The sequence below is a fragment of the Equus quagga genome, chromosome 3, assembly GCF_021613505.1.
Source record: "Equus quagga isolate Etosha38 chromosome 3, UCLA_HA_Equagga_1.0, whole genome shotgun sequence".
In the NCBI taxonomy this organism is placed as follows: Eukaryota; Metazoa; Chordata; class Mammalia; order Perissodactyla; family Equidae; genus Equus; species Equus quagga.
The window spans coordinates 112,360,133-112,387,946 of record NC_060269.1 but is presented as its reverse complement, the minus strand read 5'-3'; the positions used below and the strand labels follow the sequence as shown (position 1 = coordinate 112,387,946).

The following is a 27,814-nucleotide window of genomic DNA, read 5'->3' as shown; positions in this document are numbered from 1 at the left end:
TGAGCCGAAACGGTGAACCTTCTCAATTCGCTCCCGGGGTCCGACGCCTCGTTCCTGCAGACTGGCTTCAGGACAGGAGTAGCGACTCTATCCACGCAAAGTTCTAGCTACGCAAGCTAAGATTATGGTCTCCAACACTGCTCCGGGATAAGGACGCTTCCAACTTCGAAACACTAAGCAACCGCCGGCCTCCTCCTCCGCTAGGCCGCCTCCGAGATCCTCTTCCGGGGTAGAGGTCGTCTCGCCCCTCCCGCGTCTCCTCCAAGATGGCGAGCGGCGGCAGCGGGGGGGTTTCGGTGCCAGCGCTCTGGAGTGAAGTGAACCGTTACGGCCAGAATGGCGACTTCACGCGGGCTCTCAAGACCGTCAACAAGCGTAAGTGTCGGGACGGGCGCCGGGGCGAGCCCGAGCGGGCGGGAGGATGCGGCCTCCTTCCGGCGTGCGCGACCCCCTCCCAGTAGACGCTGGGAGGAGAGACCCCCGCCCCCAGCTCGGGCGCGAACGCCCGGGGGGCATAGGTCGCAGCCCCTCGGGTCCTCCGGGCCTGCCCGGGGTCCTGGGGCTTAGAGCCACGTGTACTTCCCTCTTTACCCCCCGCGGGAAGCGAGGGACGGATTTAAAGAGACCGCAGCCTGGCGCCTCTTCCAGGCGGTTCTTTACTCCTCTGTTTTCACGCCTTATTTCGCAGATATTCCACATTGCCTCCTCTTCTCCTTGCTTTTAGCGGAGTGTTCAAGATAGTATTGCTGAGGGAGCTTTTTCTCTCGGGCTGCAGCAGGGGGAGGAACCTGCCTGGGACACGTACTTTAGAAGTTGGTGCTGACAAGGTGGAAGCTGTACAGAATCAGGGTGGAGGGAAGGGCTGGATCTGGATGTCAGGCCTCTCATTCCCACAGATAGAATCTCTCCTACGTCATTAGACCCGAACGTGTGTGTGTAAAAGCCCTAACATTTGAAAAAACATCGGAAGAAAAGTTTGGCCTGTGTTTTGCCCCGTAACTGATCATTTCAAGTAAACTGCCTTCCTTCGGTGTGAGGTTTGCTCATTATATTCTTTTATGCTTTATTATGTAACTGTAATATGGCCATGCTTTTTAGTGCTTTCTGTCGTGCTAAATTTTTCCTTAGTGAAGATGCGGCTTATATTTGTTAGATTTGGAAACATAATTACCGGGACGGAGTTTGGCTGTTCAAAGCAGTGATAACATACAGGGTATGTCAGTAACATACACAGGTGTATAAATAATTTTCAACAACATATTGCTGGGTTAATGTAAAAAGGAGTGATTGTGCTCACAATGCACTTTTGGTGATTTAGACATTGAGGAAAATAGCTACTAATTACAATCGTTTGATTCTTAAACTTATTTTGAATTAACTTTAGCCTTTGGCTAGGCCTGCAACCAATACCACTCAGCAGTGTAGTAAGTATTTTGCAGGAATTGTTTAATCAGCAACGGCTGAAAGTTTGTTATCCAGTATATATTTTCTTAATTGGTTGAAATTACTTTGATTCTTAGACTGAGAATTGGATTCCTCTAATTGCCTGAGAACATGGGGAGTGAGCCTGGTCATTTTGATAGTGAACAGCTGTTAAGCACTGAAACTTGGCCACCTGAGTCCGTTACTTCTCGTTGGTCATCTTAGGTGAAAAGGGAAATTTTGAATGGTTTTTGGAAATGTTGCCAGCAAGATAAATTGTGTTTGTACACTTTACAGCTTATATATTTTTCTGAAATATTCTCATTTAATCTTCTTAATAACCTTGTAAGATAGGTAATGCTTTCATACTCGTCTTGCAGATCAGAAAATTGAGATTTAGTAATTGACTTGTGTAAGACCTCGAGGCATTTAGTGACAAGCTTGTACTCAAACTTGTCATTTGCTTCCAAATTCTACATGAGCTTTGTTTCTTTCCCTGTGAAGTAATGAAATATGTAGGTTGTTGCATGGGTCCCAAGAGAAAAAGCTGTAGAAAACAGCTTCTTTCTTACTTCTTTATTTCACTCTACTTTTTTGGTACATGTATCTCGGGAATCTCTCTCGTTGAAAGTCTAACTAATTATAACTCTCCTTATTGCCACTTCTTAAGTTAAAAATGGAGATCAGCTTTTTAAAAATATTTTAGCTAATCATTTCTGCTGCAATAAAATTGGAAATGTAGCTTCCTGAGGCAGGGCGTGGGAAAATGTAGTAAAATGTGAAAGGGGAGTGGATTTAAAAATTACTTTCCTAAATGTGTTCTCTAGTACTGCAGATCAACAAGGATGATGTAACTGCGCTACACTGTAAAGTGGTATGCCTTATCCAGAATGGAAGTTTTAAGGAAGCCTTGAATGTCATCAATACTCACACCAAAGTGTTAGCAAAGTAAGTGGTACAATTAGTTGTTTGTGCAGTTATTAGAAACACTTTTATCATAGTCATAACCATTTCCATGGTTTTTTTCCCTGCTATTCAGTGATTTTTTACCTTTATCTTTTCTTCTTTCTTCTTTTCTTTTGCTTGCCAGTAGGGTTTCTGAAACTGGAAGGAGCAATAGTAACTTTAGTTCTTTTCTACTTTAGGGAGCCTTTTCTTTACGCGTCTTCCCGTTGAACCACTAAGAAGGAGGTAAACCATACAAGCCTGTGGGACATAAATGTAACAAGACTTCTTAGAAGACATAGGGAGAACAACTCAGCAGAAGTTTAATTATAAAAAGAAAAAGGCAGAGAGGGCAGAACTTGTAGAGCAGGAACGCATGTGTATAGCTTGTAAGTGTTTATGCTGATCGAGGTCTCTAGGATGGTATGACAGTCTTAGCCCAATCTTATCCCTACCCCTTTGAGAATTTTCTAGGTGAGTGTGATTTTAGGCCAAGATCTTTCATTGTCAGGGTTCTTTAGCAGTCTTTAGAAGATGTAGCAGTTTTTTTGTTTTATTAACCTTTTTCATTTATTTATTTCATTTATCATTTCATGAAATGTAAACTTGTATTCTAAATTGTAACTGTAATTTGATTTTTCTTTACGGTTATACCTAAGCCCTAAAAGAAATGTGTGTTGAAATGAAGTTTGCAGCATGTTTATTCTTTAATGAGATACTGGTTTATAAGGTGCAGAACATTATATAGTATACTTTTTTTGTATAAGAGAAGGAGGATATAAGAATTTATATGTGTATTTTCCTGTATTTGCCAAAACAAACAGTAGACAGAAAAACGGTGAATAAAAAGTCACTTCCAGGAGGTAAGGGAGAGCAGGGTAGATTTGAATCGCAGTGGGAGTGCAGCCTCTTAGTGTATATCTTTTTGGTTTTTTATTTGAGCCATATACATGTATTACATATTGAAAAGTAACTGTTAAATGTCATTAAAAATAAAAGGAAAGGGTACACTGCTTTCTACTAGTAAACATGTTTATGTTAAAATTCAATATTTTGAATTTTGGCCATTTTGTAAGATAGGGAAATTTTCAAATAATTTATTTTAGGCAAGTAAATAAAGGATATTGCCATTTGCTTTGATAAGTATTTTTTCGTGTGGGTTATGGTGGAAACTTCAAAATGAGTTTCAGGTGTCATATTAAATGTAGATGAATTTTCAAGTCAATGTATGGAAGTAGTGTTTTTGTAGTTGTGTGTTTACCAGTTGTTTGGTTATGTTTTTAAGATTTCTAGTTTCTTTTTCTTTGCTAATAATTTGCTTCTTAAACAAATTAAAAGCTTTATATGGCTTATTTTTTGATTAGTAGATTTAAGAAACTTCTATAATAAACCGTTTAAAATAGTGTTCAGATTGTCTTTATATTGAAGACAATGTTATTTAACTGATTTATTATTTCATTCTTAAATGTTTGTTTCAAAAGACAGATAATTTTGGTAAGAATATCCATGAAAACAAGAGAGGCTAGGGAAATGGATGTAATATTTTCTGCCACTTAGGAGCTGTCTGATTTTCAGACGTCAGCTTTGTCAGTTTCCTCATTTGTTGTTAATCGGGATTAAATAACTTCATATAGATCCACTGCTTAGAGCGGTGTCTGACAGATAGTGGATGCTCTGCAGTGTTAGCTAATACATAATCAAATATTGTTTTTTTTCCTTTTTCAGTAACTCTCTTTCCTTTGAGAAGGCATACTGCGAGTACAGGCTGAACAGAATTGAGAATGCCTTGAAGACAATCGAAAGTGCCAATCAGCAGACAGACAAACTAAAGGAGCTTTATGGACAAGTGGTAATTACTGCTTTACAATAACTCTTGACAATCATCCTGAGTGAGCATGATTCTACTTGTAGGAAGGAGCAGGGATGAGGAACCCCAGTCCATCCTGGTGCTCCAGAAAACTCGCCACCAAACAAATTCTTGAGGTTTGAACATATTCCCAGTTCTTGATCTTCATACAAGCAATTGCATATATAGTGTTCTATGAACAAATGACTTCCTGAGGGTAATTAGAAAATTAAGAACTATCCTATGAAATTTGGACTTTTTAGTTGGAAAGATGAAGGCCAATGAGCTTATCTACTTAATGCAGTTTTGAAATTGTATTTCTTTCTACTTTTTAACTGGTATTTTATTCTGAGTTTAAAATAATGTAATCATGATGGATAAGAATTTAAATGAATTCAGCTAGTTTATGAACTCCCTGAAAATATCTTATTCTAAAATGGTTTTGAGACATGTAATTAAGCCTGTTGTAAAATAGGGCTGTTAATGATGAGAGGACAGAAATGTTATATTATAACTAGCAAAACCCTCTTAAAGATTTTTAAAATGTCAGTTTAGGGCAAATAATGTTGTGTTGAACGTGTTGTCCCAAGGAGATAGTATGAATTTAACAATTCAAATGGGATGAAGAAAGTTCATGGATTGTAGGTCTGTAAAGAACTTTTAAGGTAAGTTGGGGAAGTTTAGGGTAAATTCCAGCATTTTGAGATTGATGAAGGGTACCAGTCTGTCCTACATGGTGACTAATTGACCCAGAGTGGCAGTTCTTATTGCTCTTTGAGAAGAACTTGAGTGAAATAAGCAGAAATTACGTTTTGTGTACTTTATGTTACCCTATGCAATAGCTGGTTTCTGGAAAAGAGAAAATGAAGATTAAGTATAGTGAACTCCTAGGAAATACTAAATCCTTTTGTTAACATCTAATTTTCTTCCTATTTGTTGGGGGTTGGTAATTGTTTTGTGTTGTGGGAAAATTTTTTCATCATAAGTCAGATTTAGGTAACAGGATGATTTTTATAGAAAGCTTTTCTTTCACAGCTCACATAGGCACTTACCTAACGTCAATACAATGACTTTCCTGAATCATGACTACAAATCTACAATATAGTAGAGATTCATTGCAAGTAACTTTGAAAGTGTTAGTAGCAGAACTAATTGAAAAATTATAAAGGAAAAACGGTTGATTGCCCATCTTATGCTGAATAAGGTTTTCTACTTAGTGGTTTCAAAAAGGGTTTGTATGTTGTTAGAGACATATGACTATACCTGTCTTCTCTGATTTTTTATTTGCTATTTGTTTCTTCAGTTATACCGGTTAGAACGCTACGATGAATGCTTAGCTGTGTATAGAGATCTTGTCCGAAACTCCCAAGATGATTATGATGAGGAGAGAAAAACAAACCTTTCAGCAGTTGTTGCAGCTCAAAGCAATTGGGAAAAAGTGGTTCCAGTGAGTATCTCTGTGTACCCACACAGCCATAAAATAATATTCCTATGTGGTACTTGATTGGTATTTTGCTCTATGACAGGAGAACCTGGGCCTCCAAGAAGGCACACACGAACTGTGCTACAACGCTGCATGTGCACTCATAGGACAAGGCCAGCTGAGTCAGGCAATGAAAATCTTACAAAAGGCTGAAGGTCAGACTTAACTAAAATTATATGTAATTGTAATGTGTGTGTAACTTTGCAAAGTATTTCCAAAAATCACACTTGACTTTTGTGAAGTTTTTAAATGGAAATTACTGATGCAGTGGGAGTTTCTCAATAGAGTTTTTGACCATATCTCTCCTCTATTTCTGTCTGATCCCTAAGCCAGACTATGTGTCCATTTTCAACCACCCCAGACCTTAAAGTCTGAATTTTTAGGGGAAGGTTTTTGAACAAGTTACTATAGATGTTAAGTGTAAATTAAGTGAGTTAATTAATATCAAGCACTTAGAGTAGTACGTGGCATATAAGTATTCAGTAAATACTGGCTATCATTATTGTTATTAAACAGGTACTCAAGTAGAGTAACAATATGAGGTGTTTCTGTGTGTGCATATATATACACACACTAGATTTATACATTAATAACACTATTCAAGAACATTTTAACTCCATTTAGTATGTTTCCATATAGAGTATTTATATGCTTTGAATTTTTTTGTTTTCTTTTTTTCTGAGGAAGATTCACCCTGAGCTAACATTCACTGCCAATTTTCCTCTTTTTCCTTTTTGTATGTGGGTCTCCACCACAGCATGGCCACTGACAAGTGAGTAGTGTAGGTCCATGCCAGGGGACTGAACCCGGGCCTCTGAAGTGGAGCTTGCCGAACTTAACCCCTAGGCTGCTGGGGCTGGCCCTGCTTTGAATTTTTTAAATAAGAAAAAAGAAAATTTATTAGAGAACTTAAGTCGAGTCTTAATTCCTCAAACATTTACTTTTCTTCTGCATACATTTTCCCTGGAAGCTATAAAAGTGATATAGGGACTGCAGTGAATGGTGGAGAGGAAAAAAAGGTTAAACAGGGTCTGTTTTACTCTTGAATGTTAAGGTTAAAATCAGAGGTTAGAGCATCATGAGAAGAAAACTATGTTTGACAATTAGAATTTCTTGATCACACCCATTATTGACAGTGTTATGGGAGAAGGATATTCTCATTGATTGCAGGTTTGAGTGTAAAAGTAGTACAGACTATCAGTGGGCAGGTTTGGTGATGTCTAGCAGATTTAAAAATTTGTATACTCTTTGATCCAAGAATTTTATTTCTAGAAATTTAAGGAAATAATTAGATACATTTATATATGTATCTGTATGAATGCTAATTGAAGAGATGTTCATAAGAAAAAATCTAGAAACATCATGAGTTTCTGTTCTGTTAGAGGATTGGCTAAGTTTTACTATAACTACAAAATAGATTACCATGCAGTCATTTAAAATAATAGTAATGTAGATCTATATTTATTATATCATAAACATGTTCACAGTATATTAAATGGAGCAAGAGAGGTTTCAAAATATTGTGTAGAATATCCCACTTTCATTTTAAAATGCATCTGTGCGTTTACGTTAAAAAGCAACTGAAATGCTAATAGTGATTATCTCTGAATGGTAGAATGATTGTCTTTATTTTTATAGTTTTCTATAATTGATTTTTTTTGCAATCAACATTTATTACATTTATATATATATATTTGTTGTTGAGGAAGATTTGCTCTGAGCTAACAACTGTTGCCAATCTTCCTCTTTTTTTTGCTTGAGGAAGATTAGCCCTGAGCTAACATCTGTGCCAGTCTTCCTCTATTTTGTATGTAGGTCACTGCCACAGCATGGCTTGATGAGTGGTGTAGGTCTGTGCCTGGGATCTGAACCCGTGAACCCTGGCCACTGAAGCAGAGCACCAGACTTAACCATTACATGGGGCCGGCACCACATTTATATTTTTTAAATGTTCTCCCCTCCCCATTTATTTATTTATTATTGTGGTAACTGTTTATAACATATAAATTTCAGGTGTACATCATTATATTTTGATTCCTGTGTAGATTACATCATGTTCACCACCCAAAGGCTAATTACAGTCTATTACTACACACATAGGCCTAATCACTGCTTTCCCCCTCTTCCCTACCCCTTCCCCTCTGGTGACAACCAATCCAATCTCTGTCTCTATGTGATTGTTTGTCATCGTTCTTATCTTCTACTTATGAGTGAGATGGTATGATATTTGACTTTCTCCCTCTGACTTATTTTGCTTAGCATAATACTCTCAGGGTCCATCCATGTTGTCACAGATGGTCAGATTTCATCATTTCTTATGGCTGAGTAGTATTCCATTATTGTATATATACCACATCTTCTTCATCCATTTGTCCCTTGTTGGGCATCCACATTACTTCCGAGTCTTGGCTGTTGTGAATAATGCTGCAGTTACATAGGGGTGCATGTATCTTTATGTATTTATGTTTTCATGTTCTTTGGATAAATACCTAGCAGTGGAATAGCTGGATCATATAGTCTTAATTTTTTAAGGGATAAACGTTCTGTAAATTTTTTTTTAACACAAATTACAAATGAAAGAAAAATGCTGAAAAGCTAGAATAATCAGAGATTGGTAATATTCATGCAATATAGTTGATACTAATGATCATTTTCAAATTTGCTTTTTATTAAAATTATCTTGAAATCCTCTGCCCAAGAATTTAGTTCTTGCTTTTTGGAATGGTGAAAGGAATGGGAGTTACCAGGCAATGTTAATTTTAAAATTTTTTCCTATAGATCTTTGCCGCCGTTCATTATCAGAAGATTGTGTAAGTATTCCATTCTTGTTAAACCTGAATTTTACATTTCTGACTAATATAAATTTGTAGGAGGCTTCATTGTAGTGTTTATTGACTTTTTGGAATCAATGGTGATTCATTAATTAGGAACCGTAGTAGAAACCCTCTTGATCAGTTATTTGATGGAGTCTTTTAGGGTGAGAAATTACAAGACAAAAATTTGTATGTGCCTTGCACATTTTATTTTAAATTCATATAAACTCATTTTCCTATTTTAGGTGTAGCACTCAGGTCTTTGAGTATGAGTGCATTGATAGGATTCCATGCATATTTCTTACATAATCCAGCAGTTGTGATTTTCAGTGCAGCAATATCTTAAAGACAGTTGTGAAGTAGTTTCATTATAGAGTTGGCATTAGATGTTAACTTTTTCTCCAATCTCTGGTGTTTTCTGGCTCACATCTAATTAAGACAGTAATTTTCTTTAGGAACTCACCTTTATCAAATATTTCTGAGCATTCAACATAGTTTTCATTGAAACAAGTCTCTTCATACTCGTGGTTCTTTTACTATAATAATAAAGTTTTATCATTTCCTTATCAAACCCAACTAGCATAATGGGGTTGGAAACAAACATCTGACTCCTGGTCAGCATACACTCAACAAGTGAAAGCAGGAGTGCTGGATGTGGTAGAAGAGAGCAGCCTCCTGGCCTTGAGCATTGTGCATGGGCATCAGTCAGCCTTTCCAGACGATTGGAGAATCTGGAGTGTCGGTTAAGAGAGCTGCTCCTTTAATTACAGAATTCATTTCAGCTTTTTAAGTTCTTTGTATGATGATAAATAGAACTTTGTAATCTTTGGATTGGAGTTGGTAGAATTAAGAGTGAAGCATTTTTAAAATGTGTTCTTATGATAAAATTGTTTCCAGAATTTAGGGGTGTTAACTATAAAAAGTTAGACCTGCTATCTGGTCTTTTACATTTTTTGTCATTCTTAGGTTTTAGAGAATGATAATGATCAGTGAATGGTATTTCTGAGCTTGTTGCCATGTTCTTCCAGAATCTTTTTGCCATTCTCTTTTAAACTTCCTTTGGTGATAATTCCTAAATTTTAACCAACTCTAAGGGAAAATTCCTGAAAATTATGTCTTCTTTAGGATTGTATATCTTTTGAATGTTTGGATCACTTGGTAAATACGTGGATCAGTTTGAGGAATTCACACACAAAAAAATGTTTCTTCTGCTTAGGATGGGACTGAGGAAGACCCACAGGCAGAACTGGCCATCATTCACGGGCAGATGGCCTATATTCTGCAGCTCCAGGGTCGTACAGAGGAGGCTTTGCAACTTTACAATCAGATAATAAAACTAAAGTAAGTGGATTATTTAAATGAAGTATCTTTTATAGGGAATGAAGTTTACTTTTAAAGCTTTATTCCTTTTTGACTGTTTCTTGTTGTTTCCAGGCCAACAGATGTGGGACTGCTAGCTGTGATTGCAAATAACATCATTACCATTAACAAGGTATGGGATAACAAAGATTCCCTACACTTATATTTTACCCTGAAAGCATATTACCCCACCTTTGTCCTAGGATAAGTGTTCTTTTTTCCATAACAAAGTCCAGTTATAGTAAAAAATCATAATGGAGAGTGTTGTAACAATGATGATTCTGCAAGCTATATTCAAGTAATAAAACTTTTTTGTAGTTACAGACCCTGGACTTTAAAATCTTATGCTTTTCACAGTTTATAATAATATGGAAAATCTCTATTAGAAAAATAAATTGTTTGGACTTTTAAACTTTAAGTGTGTGCATGTTTTACATGATTTCTTCATCTAGTGAGTCTGAATGCAAGTTTTCTATACATGATTTTTTCTTTCCAATAGTTTTTATTTTGGGGGAGGGGAGACATGGACAGGTTCTCTCTCTCTCTGCCCCTCCCTCCAACCCATGTGTAAAATATTACAAGTATGTATATAAACAGTCCTAAGGAGTACTGTACTAATGAAATTAACCACTATTTGGAACATCATTTTAATGGGAAAACATTTCAAGTTCAGATTTGAAATTCAAGTCAATAGAAAAATAAGAAAAGTAACATTTGATTTCTTTTGATATGCCATGTGATTTTTCAAGTCTCATCTTCTTTCATACTCACAATTATCTTTGTAGCTGACAATACTCATCTCCATTTTATGGGAGTATAATCTGAGGTTGAAAGGAGTTAAATAATTTGAATAAGGTCACAGCCAGTAAGAGGTAGAACTTGGATTCAGATTCCATTCTCTGACTCCAAAGCTTGCTCCTTCTAGTCATTCATGGTATATCTCTCTTCCTATAGCAGAAATTCAGAGTGTCCCCAGATGTAGGATAATGGCATTAAGGATGATAGTAGTTATAGGATGTTGCAGGCCATTGGCATGGTTTAGGTTTCCAAAAATTGATGCTGGCATTTGAACCTTAGCAATATATACTTGCCCATGTTCATGAATAATTTGAAATGCCAGTGAGGACAAATTCTTTTGATCTGATATATAATTATGGAGAGGAGAGTGTGTGAAGTACTGAATATCTCAATGTAAAAATATGCACTGAACTTTATTCAGTCAACAGGTATTTATATCTGACTTTTTTCAAAACAGTGCTGGATGCAATAGGTAATGCAAAAGAAATATGAAATATGGTCTTAATCATTACATAGTTTAAATTCTCATTCTGGTATAGAAAAAAATTGTGCATGTTTAAATTTCTTCTCTATAACTTCAGTATTTGGTGAAAGAAAAGATCTCTGGGTTGGCAAATTTGAGCTGACCCTTGAAGGAGGGATACAGTTCAAAGGTTAAGCAACAGTATAAGCAAATGAACATAGGAAGAAATATTTATCACTTGTGGGGGGTAAAGTGAGAAAACAGAAGATAAGAGGATACATACATGCTGGTTAGTTAAAAAAAAATAAGTTAGATTGAATGATAGATATCAAGGTATGAGAGGCCTTGAAAATAAAATTTTTGAATAACAAGTGCCATGGGAGCAAAGTTTAAGAAGTCTGGCAGTGGCATGCATGAGGAATTGAAGTATTAAAATAGGGGCATAGGACAGCCAACTGGAAGTACGGTTTCTTGAGGATTGATTTATATAAAAGCCAGTTTCTTGCTGTAATTAAAATAATTTCACACTGGTTTGGAAGTTCACACTCAGAAGAAGTAGAATTTATTTTACATTTCTTCTTTGCCTCCTTTTAGTCTTTAAGCTACAGAAGATCTGGTTTAAAAAGCACAGTGGTATCACTTATTTGCAAATAAATATATCATGTAACAAAGTTAGAATTCTGTGCACACAGTAGACCCTCAGATGCTCAGTTTATCCTCCTCAGGGTATAAAGTGACTTAACTGTCTTCCTTCCTCGAAAGGTATGTGACTTTCTATGATTCTTAATAGGACGTTCTTTAGGCAGATAACACTGTGTCGTCCCACACAGAAATTTTAGAAATGAACTTCCTTGTACTTCTGCCTCGGTGAAAAGGGGCTTAAGAAAAGGAAAAACAGTAGCTGTATTACATTAGTATTTTTCTGCTAAAAATGGGTTCAAAAGAGGCGTGAATAGATTTCTGAATTTTAATGTAAGCAAAGCTTACATAATAATATTTCAAAGAGGAATGAATTACATTCCTCATTTGTCATCTAAATTCTAAAGGACATAGTTTGTAGAAATTGCAAATTTAGGTATCTTTGTAGTTTGAACTTCCACTGTAAGATCTGTGCTATCCCAAGTACTTTTCTTCAAAAAGCTCAAAACAAGCAGTTAATAGTGGAAAGACAAAAGGAAAGAAAACCAAGAACCCAAGATACTTATATGCATTTTAGGAGCAGAGGCACCCCAACCAGGTAGATGTATTATCTTCCAAGCTCTCTTGTCATGTTTATATAAAATAACTAAATGAAATAGGAATAAGGCCTTGGAGTGTTAAAAGAGTTGAAGTCTGAAATTGCTGTTAATGGTGGATGAACTTTTCTTTGTCAGGACCAAAATGTCTTTGACTCCAAGAAGAAGGTGAAATTAACCAATGCAGAAGGAGTAGAGTTTAAGCTTTCCAAGAAACAACTGCAAGCCATAGAATTTAACAAAGCTTTGCTTGCTATGTACACAAACCAGGTAGGTGACAGACCTCTGGTTCCCCTGGCTAAACGTTTCAGAGTATGGCTTATGAGGCACAATGGGTGTATCAGTCCAATCTATATTGATATTTTTTGTTTATATTTTGTCTTAAACCCATGTATTCTACAGAATGTCATATATCATGGATTTTGTTAAGCAAGTAATTTGCCCGGTTCTTTGTAAAGGTGTGCAGTTGGTGGCTTTTAAGAGGAAGAAAACATTATTCACACCTGTAAATGAGACAATTTTCTTATTACCTTATTTCTAATCTCTGAATTCAAGTAAAAATCATCAAAGATGCTGATCATGATTACAGATTTAAGATCCATCTTTCATTTCAGTTTGTGCACAATCATAAAAAGTTGTAAATGTTAAGGAGGCTAATTCTAACTTAAATATGGATTAATTCTAATTAAATTATGGTTTCATACTCTTCTAGAATAGAGGTTTTCAGTGGGAGAATGAGAGGCAGTAACATCATTTAGAACTGAGTTGTTATTCTTAAATACTTTAGCAAGAAATAACTATACCTTTTGTTGTTTTGAAGCAAAGGCTAATACTTGATATAGTTTTTCTAAGGAAAATTTTGGAATTAAAGCATCCAGATGAATGTTTAGAACTTGTCCTTTACCTAAATGCTTTTAGAAATCATGGCTTAAATTTGGTAAGTGAAAATCTTTTTCTTACAGGAAAAAATTGAGAATAGATACTATAAACCACTTTTCTCACCCTAGGCAGTTCTTCACTTACTATTTTGTTTCAGCTGATTTCCTTCCCCCTTCCCCAATCCTTCTTTTCTTTTTGATCATTCATTTAATGTTCAATTTTATTAACCAGCTTCTTTTCATGGGGGGAAAATACTGTCTTTTAGGCAGAACAATGCCGCAAAATTTCTGGCAGTTTACAGTCCCAAAGTCCTGAACGTCTCCTGCCTGTGTTAATCCAAGCTGCCCAGCTCTGCCGTGAAAAGCAGCACACAAAAGCAATAGAGCTGCTTCAGGTAAAGGAATTACTTAAATTTTCAATGAGGTGTGAGGTAGTTGCAGCCTTGTTTCATTTTCATTACGTTAGAATAACATACAAGCCTGTAAATTTCATGAGAAAACTAAAAGTAAAGCTCCAGTAGACAAATTCCAGCGTGTCACTTTAGTTAATTCTTGGAATATGGCTTTGTTTAAATAAGTTTGTATTAGTAGATGTTTGCCATAAACCCTGAAGAATGCTTTTCATTTGGAGATTTGACATGAGTTGGGGAGTTGTTTTAGGCTTATAATACCAGAACATGCTAACCCCTTTTTCAATAATGTGTTCTACGTTGAGTCCCAATCTAAAACCTCAGACAGTTACAGAGATACTAACTTGGTTTTTATCAACCTAAACCAGCTGTTGGATTACATGTTTGAATTTACTGAGGGTAGACTACATTGGAAAGTTGGACAGGGTAAAATTAGGATCATCCTGAGGGGGAGTGTTGCTTAGCAGGGACCCTCAGTAAGGAGACATCATGTATTTGAGTATCTTTCTTAAAAAAAAAAAAAGGGCCGGCTCCGTGGCCGAGTGGTTAAGTTCCCGTGCTCTGCTGCGGTGGCCCAGAGTTTGGATCCTGGGCGCGGACATGGCACCACTCGTCAGGCTAGGTTGAGGTGGCATCCCACATCCCACAACTAGAAGGACCTGCAACTAAGATATACAACTGTGTACAGGGGGGGTTTGGGGAGATAAAGCAGGAAAAAAAAAAAAAGATTGGCAACAGTTGTTAGCCCAGGTGCCAATCTTTAAAAAAAAAAAAAGTCTACATAGTAATCTTAATTATTATTTCTCTAGTAGTGACTTCCTGCAAACTTGACATTATTGCACTTACATTCAGAGCATAATTTTAAAGTGAAGTAGATGTCAAATAAAATTTTTTCGAAGTTAAAATTTTAACCTGAAACCGGAAGTTTAATATTTTAAAACTGGATTTAAAATTTTATGTTACTGAGATAAATAATTGGAATGTGTACAATTAGTTGTGTAAATTAAATGTTATTTTTTTCCCCCACCTAAAAAAATTTTAGGAATTTTCAGATCAGCATCCAGAAAATGCAGCTGAAATTAAGCTGACCATGGCACAGCTGAAAATTTCCCAAGGTATTAATGATGATTTCATCAGGATTAAAATATCATTTTAATGGAAACATATGGCTGAAATGATTCTGAAGTAGTTGTGAGCTATGTGATTTTAAGATTTTTGCATAATGACGAAGCATAATTATTGCTATAAATATGAATCTGGATGGTGGGAGCTCCAACAGATTTAGTAGTGTTAGTTGGCCTTTTCTTGGGTTATTCCTAAATTGTTAGAATGATTCTTATTCTATGCCTTGAAAGTCAGTAGAAGCCAAGGATTCTGCTATTCCAAAAGACCATACTTACTTAAATTTCCTGGGTATGTCATATGTAGAAATGCTTATATCTGTCACTTGGTTGTATTTGCATGCAGTAAGGGTTACTTTGCATCCTAGTTTTCAAAATTTCTTAGCCCTTTATCCTTCATTTATACTTTATGACCCTTATCTTTGGGAGAAACTGGCATTTTTTAATCTTGCAGAAAACTGCTAGTGTTTTTGTCCTTGATTTTTGAACCAACCTTGAGTGATCATCTAGAGCTGTCCGTATTTGATGGTCACTATCCACACACAGCTATTTTAAGTTTAAATTAAAATTAAATGAAATTTAAAATTCACTTGCTCAGTTGTGCTAGCTGCATTTCAGAAGCTTTGTATCCACATGTGACTAGTTGGACGGCAGAGATATAGGACTTTTCCATCATCACAGAAAGTTCTGTCAGACGAGACACCTCTGGTGTAGACCATGCATTCTTGGTGGGGGTGATGATTGGTTTGGTGGGGGGGCATCAAAAAAATCTTAGCTATTACAGAGGCTGAAATGAAAATTTCGTGGTTAGAGGGGAGGAGAGTTGGCAGTTAGGGGGAAAAAATGTCTGAAAAGGCTCTTTAGTAGGTAGTAAAGAAAACAAGTTTGAGAAACACTGCTGGTCTCCCTGTTACCCTGCTCTCACATTTCTTTCCTTTTCTCCTTTGTTTGTTTTTCCTTTTCCCACCTCTCTGCTTTTTCTTGTGCTCTTTATCTTCATTCCTCATCTGGTTTTTAGTTTAAGTTTTGCAAGGATTAATCATGATTCTCAAATTACTGAGAGAGAGCCTGTCGTGGTTTTTGTTTTGTTTTTAAAGACTTTGGAAGTTTTGTTATTGAGGTTTGCAATGAGTGGAAAATCAGAATCTTAACACCATAGGAAATTTTCCATTGTTCTCATGTCTGCAGTAACATATTTCAAGGCCTTTAGTGAAGGACTGCACCTTTAAGTTGTGGCCTGAAAAAGGAAAAATAGGACCCAACAGACTGGGAGTCGGGAAGCATTTTTTCTGATAGCAGCTCTGCCATTAACTTTCTTTATGAGTATAAGCAAGATATATTCTTTCCTTGAGACTCAGTTTTCTTATCTGTAAAATGAATAAATAGAGTACATTATTCCCAAGATCCCCAAGCTTGAGTATTTAGTGATGTTACAAAATATGACTCTTAAATTTCTTTTTTTTTCCCATAAAATACTTTCTTCAATGTGATGCTGATTGTTTTTAATCTCTTAAGGTAATATTTCCAAAGCATGTCTAATATTGAGAAGCATAGAGGAGTTAAAGCATAAACCAGGCATGGTGAGTTCATAACTAAAGGATTATTAGACTGAAAAAGTAATGGAATTAATAGTCCATTGGTATGTTTGCTGTTTCTTTGTATTCATTTTGATTTCTAATTATTTGTTTATTCATAATGTAGGGTAGTAAAAATAATAATTACTTATCTGGTATACATTTTATTTCGTTTTGTGCTCTGCTTTGCATTGGTTTTTTATTTAGTCAAATGTGCCAGGCACTTTAGGCCTTATATTATCACTAAAAGCCAACCTCAAATAACCTAAAAGCTGTATAGGGAGTTTCTTAGCCTAAATTATTTTATCATGTCTTAAGTGTGATTTCTTTCAGTTAAAACAACTTAGTAGTAGTGGCCAACAAATTTAGTTTTTAGTTCTCTGAATATTCAGGCATCACAGGTTTAGATGGCTAATATAGCTACGAAAGCATCTATTTCAAAGTAGAGACTACTTCTGTAGTGGTGGTATGTGCATTTATTGAACAGGACTGTTTTCATGGCTGTGTCCTCTAACACGGCTTGTTTATAGTTGGCACTCAATAAATGTATAATATTATGGTAGTGCTTTCTCTTTTGAAGATTCATATTTTAAAGACTGAGCTACAATTACTTTAAATTAGAATCAAATATAATATATGGCTGAAAATAAAATGTTTCTAATATTTAATATCTGGCCTTCTGTTGCCTTTCAAGAAATATATCCACTTCCTCTAGGTTGTCTAATTTATTTGCATAAAAATTCAGATATTCCTTATTTATTTTTTTTAGTATCTGTAGATCCTCTCACATTCCTACTATTGGTTATTTGTGTCTTCTTTTTTTTTGTTATCAGTCTGGCCAGAGGTTTATCAGTTTTATTGATTTTTTTCAAAGATCCAGCTTTTTGTTTCTGTTTCCTTTCTATCCTCATCTATTGCTAAACGCCCCCCCCCCCCCCCCCCCCCCCCGCCCTACTCTACTCCAATCACGTGGGCCTCCTTGCTGTCCCTCTGACACACTAGGCAAGCTTTTCACTGACTTTCTGTAGCTCAGGCCACATGTAACTCATCATGGGAGTTTAACCACACTCGTGTGCACCTCACTGATCACACATTTACTTATCCCAACAATGTTTTCTTATATAAACTAACTTTCTAAGCACTTATTCTCACATTCTGTACTTACCTTGTTGTGGACTGGTAACAAACTGTGAACTGGCACTGCTTTAGAGGAAAGGTACATTTTATAGATAACTGCCTTTGTATTTGAAAAACACTGCTGTTCGTGGTATTTCTAGTTATTACGCTCTATAAAGATAGTCATTTTGATGTTGAATTAGGTACTCACAGAGTGCGTAGCAGCCTTTATTTGCTATTTGTTCAGTGTTTTTCGTTTTCAAAAACTTGTTCTGAGAGAGAAGGGGAGATTTTATTCATTCATTTATACCTTTGTGTAGGTGTCTGCGTTAGTGACCATGTACAGCCATGAGGAAGATATTGATAGTGCCATTGAGGTCTTCACACAAGCTATCCAGTGGTATCAAAACCATCAGGTAAATAAATGGAGTAAAATGTTATGAGGCTATGTTTTTACATAAAAATAAAAAGTTGCAGTAGTAAACTCAAAATTTAGGAGAATTGAAATATTCCAAGTCACTATTTTAAAAACAGAATGCTATTAGGCTGTCGAATTCATTTTTTAAAGTATACTAGATCCAAATAAAGTTATTAGAAATAAGAAGTTGCCAAGTGAAAAAACATAGCTGTTATGTTTTCTGAAGCTTCTTCTCGTGTATGTATGTGTTTGTATATGTAATCTTAAGAAATAAGAATGCTAATAGTACATGATTGCACATAAGAGAGCTCATCTTTAGTGGCTAGAAAGCCTATGGATGGTAGTAATTGGTGGAATAGTAGTACATAGAATAATTGTATATCATATCTCCATCCAATAGGAACGTCTTCATTTTTTCCAGTATGGGTCTCTGCATAGGCAATATCCAACTTATGTATACACACAGGTGACATTTATACTGTTAGCCCTATTAGCAGTGGAGGGATATCAGTGTTCTAGGGAGTATTGTATTAAAATAATGTTTGAAAACTGTAGTGACATATGTTTGAGATTTGATTATGAGGGAATATTTCTACTTGTAGACAATCTAAATAGAGATGGATTGTGTTCCAAATTCATAAATTGGTCTTCTCTTGTACTAATTTGTCTACCCCCTCCCTGTATGTGTATATGTGAATTTGTTTTTGTTTTGTGCATTCAATAAAACTTAAGATGAGGAATTTAATGGATAGGTCCATTCAAAGGTCTAATAAATGTAGTAACTTCATTGACTTACTAGATATTTAGATTAAACCTTTTTTTCCCTCTTTTTATTGAACCTATAGCCTAAATCTCCTGCTCATTTGTCCTTGGTAAGAGAAGCTGCAAACTTCAAACTCAAATATGGACGGAAGAAGGAGGCAATTAGTGACCTAGAGCAGCTATGGAAGTAAGCTCTGCAAGGTGGAGATGTAGAAATCCAAACTTTATTGCTGTTATGTGAAATGAGGGAGTTATTTTGCTTGTTTATGTTACTTTCTCCAGTTTTATAAACTGTTTAGTAACTTTCTTATTTCTTCTTTTAGACAAAATCCAAAAGATATTCACACCCTGGCGCAGCTTATTTCTGCATACTCGCTTGTGGATCCTGAGAAAGCAAAAGCGTATCCTTTTGATTGTTGTTCCAGACAGCTCCCAAGTAGCGCACAAGATCTCTTCCAGTACCTGTTTTGACCAGGGCTCTTTCTGTTGTAAATTTTAACAAACGAAACCCGCTTCTAACTAGTAGAGACAAAAATGAGAATTTATTGATCAATGTGACTGAAAAATAGTGATACATCCAACTTGGGGTACAGTTTGATCCAGAGGCAAAAATGAAGTCAACAAGGTGCAGCCTCTATCCCTCCAGTTCAAGTCTGGCAGCAAAAAAAAGAAAAAGCATATTTTATTTGGGTAATTGTACATGATTCTGAAATGTCATTCTGTTTGAACTGTCTTTGGTCAAACAATTACTGAAGATAAGAGGATTCAGTGTCCTCACTGGCTGAGTTTGGACCATGTGTGCTCCTCCAGTCCAAGCTGTGTTCTCAAAACTGCAGCCACAAGTCAAACCTTTGCAGGGAGCAAGTTTGTGTTTTATAAGCTTGATAGTTGTTTTGAAATGTAGTTTTTATTAAGCTACAACCTTGAAGTACATCACTGAGTTAAGGAATAGATGATTACTTTGTGACTCTTTTCTCAAGTTGTCCTTTCACAATATATGATATATAATTGACCTTATGACCTGTTGATTTGTTATTCTATAGAAGATTTAAGAACATTGTTTTGCTTTTGATGAAGGGCATCAAAAAAAAGTGTCTTTTTACATTGGCAGAGGTCTACATGTATACGTATTGTGTTCCTCAACTGTTGGATCCCAGTCTTAGTAAACACTTGCCCTCATCAGATAGCATGTCCCTAAAAGTAGATGTTGAGGCTCTTGAAAATTCTGCTGGTGCTACGTACATTCGGAAGAAAGGCGGAAAAGTTGCTGGAGATAGTCAACCAAAGGAGCAAGGGTAATGTAACATTCACTAATACTGATTTAAAATTATATAAGGAATAAAACGTTCTTATAAAAATTCCCTGTGAATAAAATTTGTCACCTTTGTTAGTTTTCCCTTCTCTTTTGCTGTGCCCAGCTCTTAGTCCTTGTTTCTGCCCTCCTCCCGGCCCAGAATTAACCTCTGGTATTAATTTAATGTTTATCCTTCAGGATCTCCTTTGTATTTACACACAGAAGTAGTTTAGAAATATTTTCCTAGGGCTGGTTTATTTTATGTTTTTTACAGAAGTAGGATTAGATTGTACTTACTGTTTTCCAATTTCTTTCATTTACTAAGTCGTGGAGATTTTTCCATATTCTAAATGTAGACATTTCATTCTTTTTATGCATAGTATTCTATAGGCTGGATGTGCCCTACTTTATTTATCTCTTAAGTTTTTGATGTATATTTAGTATATCCATTTAGTATTAGTCTAGTAATTCTAAACCAAAGTTCAGATGAGGTTTATTTTGCTGATTTGAAGAAAAGGATAGCCAGCTTCATTAATTTATAAGAAGTCAAATTCCAATTCTTTCCTTGTACTCCTATATTGCCATCTCAAAAACACAGTTAGCAGAGGCCTATAGTAAAATGTTTAAGATTCTGTTTTTGACTCAGGATGAATAGAGAATGTCAGAGAGAGAATACTTTGCCAGTTTTGTGGCCATCATAGTTGTTCACTCCTTTTTTGAATGGCTTTTGAAGTGTAAATTTTTTCCTGACTTCATTAACATATCAGCAACAGTAAATGATTGACTTCATTATGAATTCTGTCTTTAGTAAAAAAGCATTATCATCCTCATAATAGATTTTTAAATATTTTTTTTAAAATGTGATAAATTTAACTAGAATTAATATCCCAGCTAGTTGATTAGCTTTGATGAACCTGCACCAAGTTGTAAATGCCTTTATGATAAAGTGCCCAGGTTACTCTTGCACATGCTTAGTGCTATGGAAATATTTTACCACATTGATGGTAAAGATTTTTCTTCTCTTTGTAGGCAGGGAGACTTGAAAAAGAAGAAGAAAAAAAAGAAGGGTAAGTTTTTTTGTTTATTTGTTTTTTACCCACCCTCCCCATCTCTACATTCCTTTCTACATGATAAAAGCTTGAGTTTAGCCCTGTATAAAAAGCTTTGGATATAAATATCCATTCTTGTATCTTTGAACACTGACTTTTGTCTTGATGATAGCTAACATTTAATTTTATTACTTTAAAGAGTGCAACTCTGGAATTTGGTTGCCTGAATTCAAATGTTGCTCTAGTAACATTGCTCTTTTGCTGTGACTGTGAACAGGTTACTTAACATACCTGCCTGAGTTTCTCATCTATAAAATGGAATGTGATAGTATATACCTCATAGGAGTAAATGAAATACCACATGTAAAGCTCTTAGAACAATGCCTGGCACATAGTAAGCCCTTATACTTTAGGGTGCTTTCGGCTACAAGTACCATAGAACTCCGTCATACTGGCTTAAGAAAATTTGTTTATAAAAATGGCAGTGTAGATGAAGGGTAGAATCAAGGTTGGTTGATCCAGTAGTTGTATCTCTTTGTTTTGCTTTACACAAAACTGAATCCGATTAGAGTCAGAGGATGTTTGTTGGAAACAGTCAAGGCCACATAACTTGTCATTTACATCCAGCAGGACAAAGAGGGTCTCCCTGCATTTGGCAGGTCTTTCCCATTAATCTGATTGGGCCAGCATAGGTCAGTGTCCAGCCCTGGACCATTAACCAGGGGAATGCCATGCGTTTATTGACTTAGGCTGTGTTCTTAATCCGTGGCAAGAGGGGGTGGAATTAACAATGCCTGGCTTCAACTAGTGGAGATTATTCCTGGAGCCCCCTACCTGTTCCTGAGTCTTTGGGAAATCTGTGGTGGAAATCAGGTTGTTTCTTGATTCAGGTTTCCCAAGTCTGCCAAGTTTGTTACCACTCCTCTGTCTGTTTTCTTTCTTCCGAAACCTCCTCAATAATACCTTTTCTCCTGTTCTTCCTTCTAATGTGTTACCATTTTAGTGGGGTTTGGGGATGGTGCAGAAGCTAATGTTTGCATTCACTCTCTCTTTTTAACTAGAAGTGTTATTAGTTCTTCACTTTTGTCACTGTGCTTGGAAAATGGTAAAAACTCAATAAATATTTGTTTTATCTTGTTTTGTGTATTAGTGATACTGCAAGGGAACACCTGATAACTATAGGTAGCAATAACCTGCTATTTCTCTTTCTTTTCCAGTTTTTGTAGTTCACAGATGAACATTTTTTAAAACTTAGAAGTGCTATATGCTCATTCTAAAAACAAAGGAAAACAAAAGCAAACAAGAAAACACTAAGATTTCTTTCATTATAAAATGGCATAGGGGCTAGCCCAGTGGCACTGCAGTTAAGTGCGCACATTCTGCTTTGGTGGCCCAGGGTTCGCCAGTTTGGATCCCGGGTGCGGACATGGCACCACTTGGCAAGCCATGCTTGGTAAGCATCCCACATATAAAGTAGAGGAAGATGGGCACAGATGTTAGCTCAGGGCCAGTCTTCCTCAGCAAAAAGAGGAGGATTGGCAGCAGATGTTAGCTCAGGGCTATTCTTCCTCAGCGAAAGGAGGAGGATTGGTGGCAGATGTTAGCTCAGGAGTAATCTTCCTCAAAATATAAAAAAATAAAAATAAATAAAATAAAATGGCATAAAGAGTGGAAAATTCCCCACCCCAAATTCATGCTCCTAGAGATAATTACTTAATTTTTTTGTATATACAAACATGCATTATTATGTGTTTACATGCTCAGTCAATAAAAGTTTTTACAAAACTGATATGAACATGTCCTCAGAGTAATTTAATCTTCTACTTTAGACTGTGTTGTGCATTTTTCCAAATTATCAAATATAGATGTATTTCACTTTCTAACCCATAGCTATAACTTACTATAGTGTAGGTATACTATAATTTATTTGATTGTTCCTTTTTTTTAGCCGAGGAAGATTTGCCCTGAGCCAACATCTATTACCAGTCTTCCTCTTTTTGCTGAGAAAGATTCGCCCTGCGCTAACATCTGTTGCCAATCTTCCTCTATTTTGTATGTGAGCTGCCGCCACAGCATGGCCACTGATGGAGGGTGTAGGTCCACACCTGGGAACTGAACCCAGGCTGCCAAAGCGGAGCGTGCCGAACTTAACCACTGGGCCACTGGGCCTGGCCCTGATCATTCTCTTATTGAGAGACATTTAAGTTAGTTTAATATTTTAAAGAATATCATAGAGAATATTCTTACACACGTAACTTTGTGGTTTGTGGGTATCTACAGGATAAATTTCTAGAAGTAATAAATTTTGACTGGTACTACCAAATGAAATTGCTCTCTACAAAGGCTATACCAGTATACACTTCTGCCTATAGTGTTTATGTCCCACTGTCTCACCAACACTGGGTATTACTACTTTTAATATTTGTTAAAATTTTGATAATTTGATAGAATTTGTTACCATTTTCATTTTTAATTAGGTTTAGCATCTTTTCACATGATTAAAGACTTTGATTTCTCCTGGCTTATCCTAATTACAGCTGGACCCAGTCTTCTTTGCATGATTTACCTGTGGTTATCAATAGTTCATTCTATTTTAAGAATAATAATTCACTCTGTTATATAGTATGCAAATATTTTTGTTTTATTTCTTTTAAAATTGTGTCTTTTACCAAATGAAATTTTAAATTTTTTATATAGATACATCTATGAAATATTTCCCTTTCTGGCTTCTGAATTTCATGTCATGCTTAGAAATAAGGCCTCTTCCCCTGCTAGATTATACAAATAAAACTTTCTCAGATAAGTTTATTTCAGTTTTAATGTTACTTATTCCCAGGTTTGGACACATGGTTTAAACAATCTGTCTTGAAAACATTATGGACAGATCTCTCATTTCTTTAATCAATTAATTGTTACATAGGAAAACTGCCTAAGAATTATGATCCCAAAGTGACCCCAGATCCTGAAAGATGGCTGCCAATGCGAGAACGTTCTTATTACCGGGGAAGAAAGAAGGGTAAAAAGAAGGATCAGATTGGAAAAGGGACCCAGGGAGCAACTGCAGGAGCTTCCTCTGAACTGTAAGTCATTGCTCCATTGCTCCCCAGTTGAAGTCACTCAGCATAGGTTGGTTCCTTCTGAGATTGAAGAGTCAGGGTCAGTCTCATACTAATCTCATACTAATGACTCAGGATCATTTTAAGAATTTTTAAAAATATATTTTAAGTATGAGAAGTAGAGTCAGATGTCTTTGATAAATGTTTTGCAGTATGCTTAGGTAAAGGAAAGAAAATGTGGCATTTCTGGTTTGACTGTATTGTAAATACTAGGATGGTAGGATTGTATTGTAAATATTAGAGTCTCAGTACCTTCAAAAGGAAACTGAATACACTGAGTTGTTGAACTAACTAAATATCTAGATAAACAAACAGATATAAATAAATGTGACTAGAAAGAAGTATTGAAAATGTTAATAAATAAGTTTATGTGGTAGGGTTATAGGTCATTTTAAAATTTTTTCTTTATTTTCCAAACTTTCTACAAGTTGGCATGTACCATATATTATTTTTTATTTAATTATAAAGTAATAAAAATTTTATTCAAAAGAAAAATGGATAGGGAGCTGGGGAACCCACCTTAAAAGAAATAGAATATGTGTGGGAGATTTTTAAGGGTAGACAGTAAAATTCATGTACCTACATTATTTTTATAGCCTTTTCCTTTGTTGAATATGTGAATAACCAACACTTTCCTAATCTGATGATTTCAGGGATGCCAGTAAAACTGTGAGCAGCCCACCCACCTCCCCAAGACCTGGCAGTGCAGCAACAGTATCTGCATCTACAAGTAATATCATACCCCCAAGACACCAGAAACCTGCAGGGGCTCCAGCAACAAAAAAGAAACAGCAACAGAAAAAGAAGAAAGGTGGAAAAGGTGGCTGGTGATTAGAACATTCTTGTTGCAGGCTGTTTCTAACTAGTCTCATTGACATTAGGAACATGATAAAGGTGACACAGCAAGAAGCACAGAGCTGCTCCCTCTCCCATCCCCACATTTTCATACAATTATTTTCTTGTGCATCAAACAGGAAAATATCTTCTGCAAACTCTGCCTAGTCAAACTTGGCCTACCTGTACCACCTAGCTTTGCACAGATGATAAGGACTCAGAATATCTACCTTGATACCTGTTGCATCCTTTCTCTTTGTGTGCTGATCTGGTGTTTTTTTCAGTTTCACAAACAAGGCATGTTATCCAAAGTTTCCTAGGATTTAAACAGAAATCACTTCTACTGGTTCAACTAAGTCTGAAGATACTTGTTCCTATCAAGTCCCACTTTAAATTATGTCTTAGGAGCTTTAGGAGACTGAAAGTGGAATCTTCTGAGCATTCCAAATATCTGCTTAGAAATATCATGTGATAAAAAGGGACCTTATTAATACACTGGTATTCTTCACTTCATTACCTGAGTGGCCACAGGAAAACTAAATGTCTTGATTAATTTTGACCATAAATTCTCTGTCATGTGATATTGGAACATGGGATAGTGTGTGTATGTGTGTGTGTATACATATATACATATATATAAATTAGGACTCCTTTGTACCCCCATATTGTTTTCAGATTATGATAACATTATATTGATTTAGCACCATTAAAGAACTCAAGGAAAATATATCAATGTTGTAAGAAGTTGACTCTTAGACCCAGTGTTCTGAGTTCAGATGGGTTTGGACTGTCTCAATCAGAAAGATTTAATGGCCCCTATCAAGAGCATGAAGATTGACTTCCTAGTTAGAGACGAAATCAATACCAGAGTTCAGTAGCAGGCAGTACTAAAACTTAACAGAACTGTTTGGCCCAATTAAGATCCTCATGGCTCCTCTTTCTAGTTAGGGGTACAAACACTCATTACCCTTCTCAAAGTAATGAAGTATTATACAGTCAGTCTGTGGTGTCAGTGTCGCTCTGGTCTTTCCTTGCTTGCAGGCCACTTTCCCTTTGAACAGCTGTGAGACAGACACACTGGGATGCCCACCCTTGTTAGAATTCATTTTATACAGCCCAAGATAGCATTGAATTTAGACTTATGAGTATTTCCTTGTGATTTTATTACTCCATCCTTGTTAATAAAGTGCTGCTGTGTTTGACTCTGTTGTAAATATCTATGAAACTTCTTCAAAGAGTTTTTTTAAAAGGCTTTCCTCCTTTATAAAAGTAAGAAATGCGGTGCTGCCCTTCTCTTCAGCATAATCAGAATCTGTGGTGGCATCTAAACGAGACCCTCCTACATATGAGTGTTTTATTATGGCATAATACTTTTTGAACTCTCAGAGAATAGTCTTGGTAAGAGACAGATATTTATTCTTTTCAATATATTCCCCATTACAGGAATAATTATTAGTAAATTTGTTAGGATTCATTAAATTTCTGTGGTGAAGGATAATTATTTTTTAGGTTCACTAAACTACCGAATTTTGGTGAAAGTTATCCATCATTGAAAATTTTGACCCAAGGTACAACAGTGACATTTGCAGTTCTCTTTTTACTCATTGTGATTGCCAGTCATTGTTAGTCTTTACTAAGCAACTAAAACCTCAGTTTAAGTAGTTATAATTGTCAAATGAAGTGTAAACATCTACATTAACTTGCTAGTAATTATTTCTTCTTTTGGACAGGTCTTTAAACAATGACATATATACTTTGTATATATATGTGTGTGTATGTGTACATTTATAGAAACCCATATGGATACATCCATTCACTGTGGCACATTTTAAAATAAAATATTCTAGCAGTGAATATGGATTAAGGTGTTTTGGGTGTTGGCATTTTATGGAGGACTTCCTGGTTAGTGTAGCTAAGAATTTTTTAAGCTGAGTATCTAAAATTGTCCCTTGCCCCTCCCAGCAAGCCACAAAACTAATCTAATGGAATTGAGAGAACCTGGTTTTAACTTCGCTGAAACTTCATGTCATATGTGTATATAAATAAACCGAGGTGTAAACTTTTTTTTGTGAGGAAGATTCTCCCTGAGCTAACATCTGTGCCAGTCTTCCTCTATTTTGTATGTGGGTCGCTGCCACAGCATGGCTGACGAGTAGTATAGGTCCACACCCAGAATCCTCGCCACCGAAGCAGTACAAGCGGAACTCAACCACTAGATCACAGGCCGTCTCCCTGTTTAGTTGTGGTTTTAATATCTGGTATTACTGGTATCTATGATCCTGGCAGACTACTAATTTAATCTCCAGGGAATTTTTTTTAAGTGGAATGTAGTAGGAATTTAAAATAAGGGAACTGTTCAACTTCCTCCATTGTTTTTCCCTAAGCATCCTGGATAGCAGCCTCTAGACATTCCTAGTGGAACGTGGGCGGAGGGCGAGGAGATACCCCACTCCACTTTTGAGGCTTGTGATTTCTAGCTGCGGGAAAGCAGGGAATCCTCTGGGGACGCTCAGGACTCTGGCGCCTCAAGCGTTCTACCGTTTGGTGACAGTGGGCTGTGCAGGCTCGGGGATGATGCGGGGGAGGTGAGACGCTAAAATGTGTTCGGCGTAGAAGGGCTGTCTGAGACCCGCCCTGCCCAGCCTGAGGGAATCGCGCCAAAGTGCGCCCTCCCGGGGAAGTAGCACCTGGGGACGCCTTTCCTGCACGGACGATCTGCCCCGCGGCTGGGCCTCTCGGATCCCCTCGGCTGGGCTCGACCATTCCTGTAACTCCTCAGCCTTCCCCTCCCCGCTCTTCCTTCCGCGAATCTGCTGCGCGCAGCCCCCCGCGAGTGAAGGCGAGATGCCCGGCGGCGGCAGGCGCGCCCGGGGACTGG

At 36.5% G+C, this 27,814-nt stretch overlaps 1 protein-coding gene across 1 annotated transcript; it reads left to right on the top strand.

Moving 5' to 3' along the window:
• Positions 1-217: 217 nt before the first annotated feature.
• On the top strand, positions 218-26,138 carry SRP72 (signal recognition particle 72). The gene is made up of 19 exons (XM_046656527.1): positions 218-375; positions 2,250-2,370; positions 4,093-4,216; positions 5,517-5,660; positions 5,740-5,851; positions 8,475-8,506; positions 9,726-9,850; positions 9,944-10,001; positions 12,503-12,634; positions 13,509-13,637; positions 14,695-14,767; positions 16,289-16,353; positions 17,784-17,879; positions 18,727-18,830; positions 18,967-19,044; positions 19,801-19,938; positions 20,967-21,004; positions 23,907-24,066; positions 24,756-26,138. The coding sequence occupies exons 1-19, from the start codon at positions 267-269 to the stop codon at positions 24,931-24,933; spliced, it is 2,016 nt and encodes a 671-aa protein (XP_046512483.1). The 5' UTR covers positions 218-266; the 3' UTR covers positions 24,934-26,138.
• Positions 26,139-27,814: the final 1,676 nt, after the last annotated feature.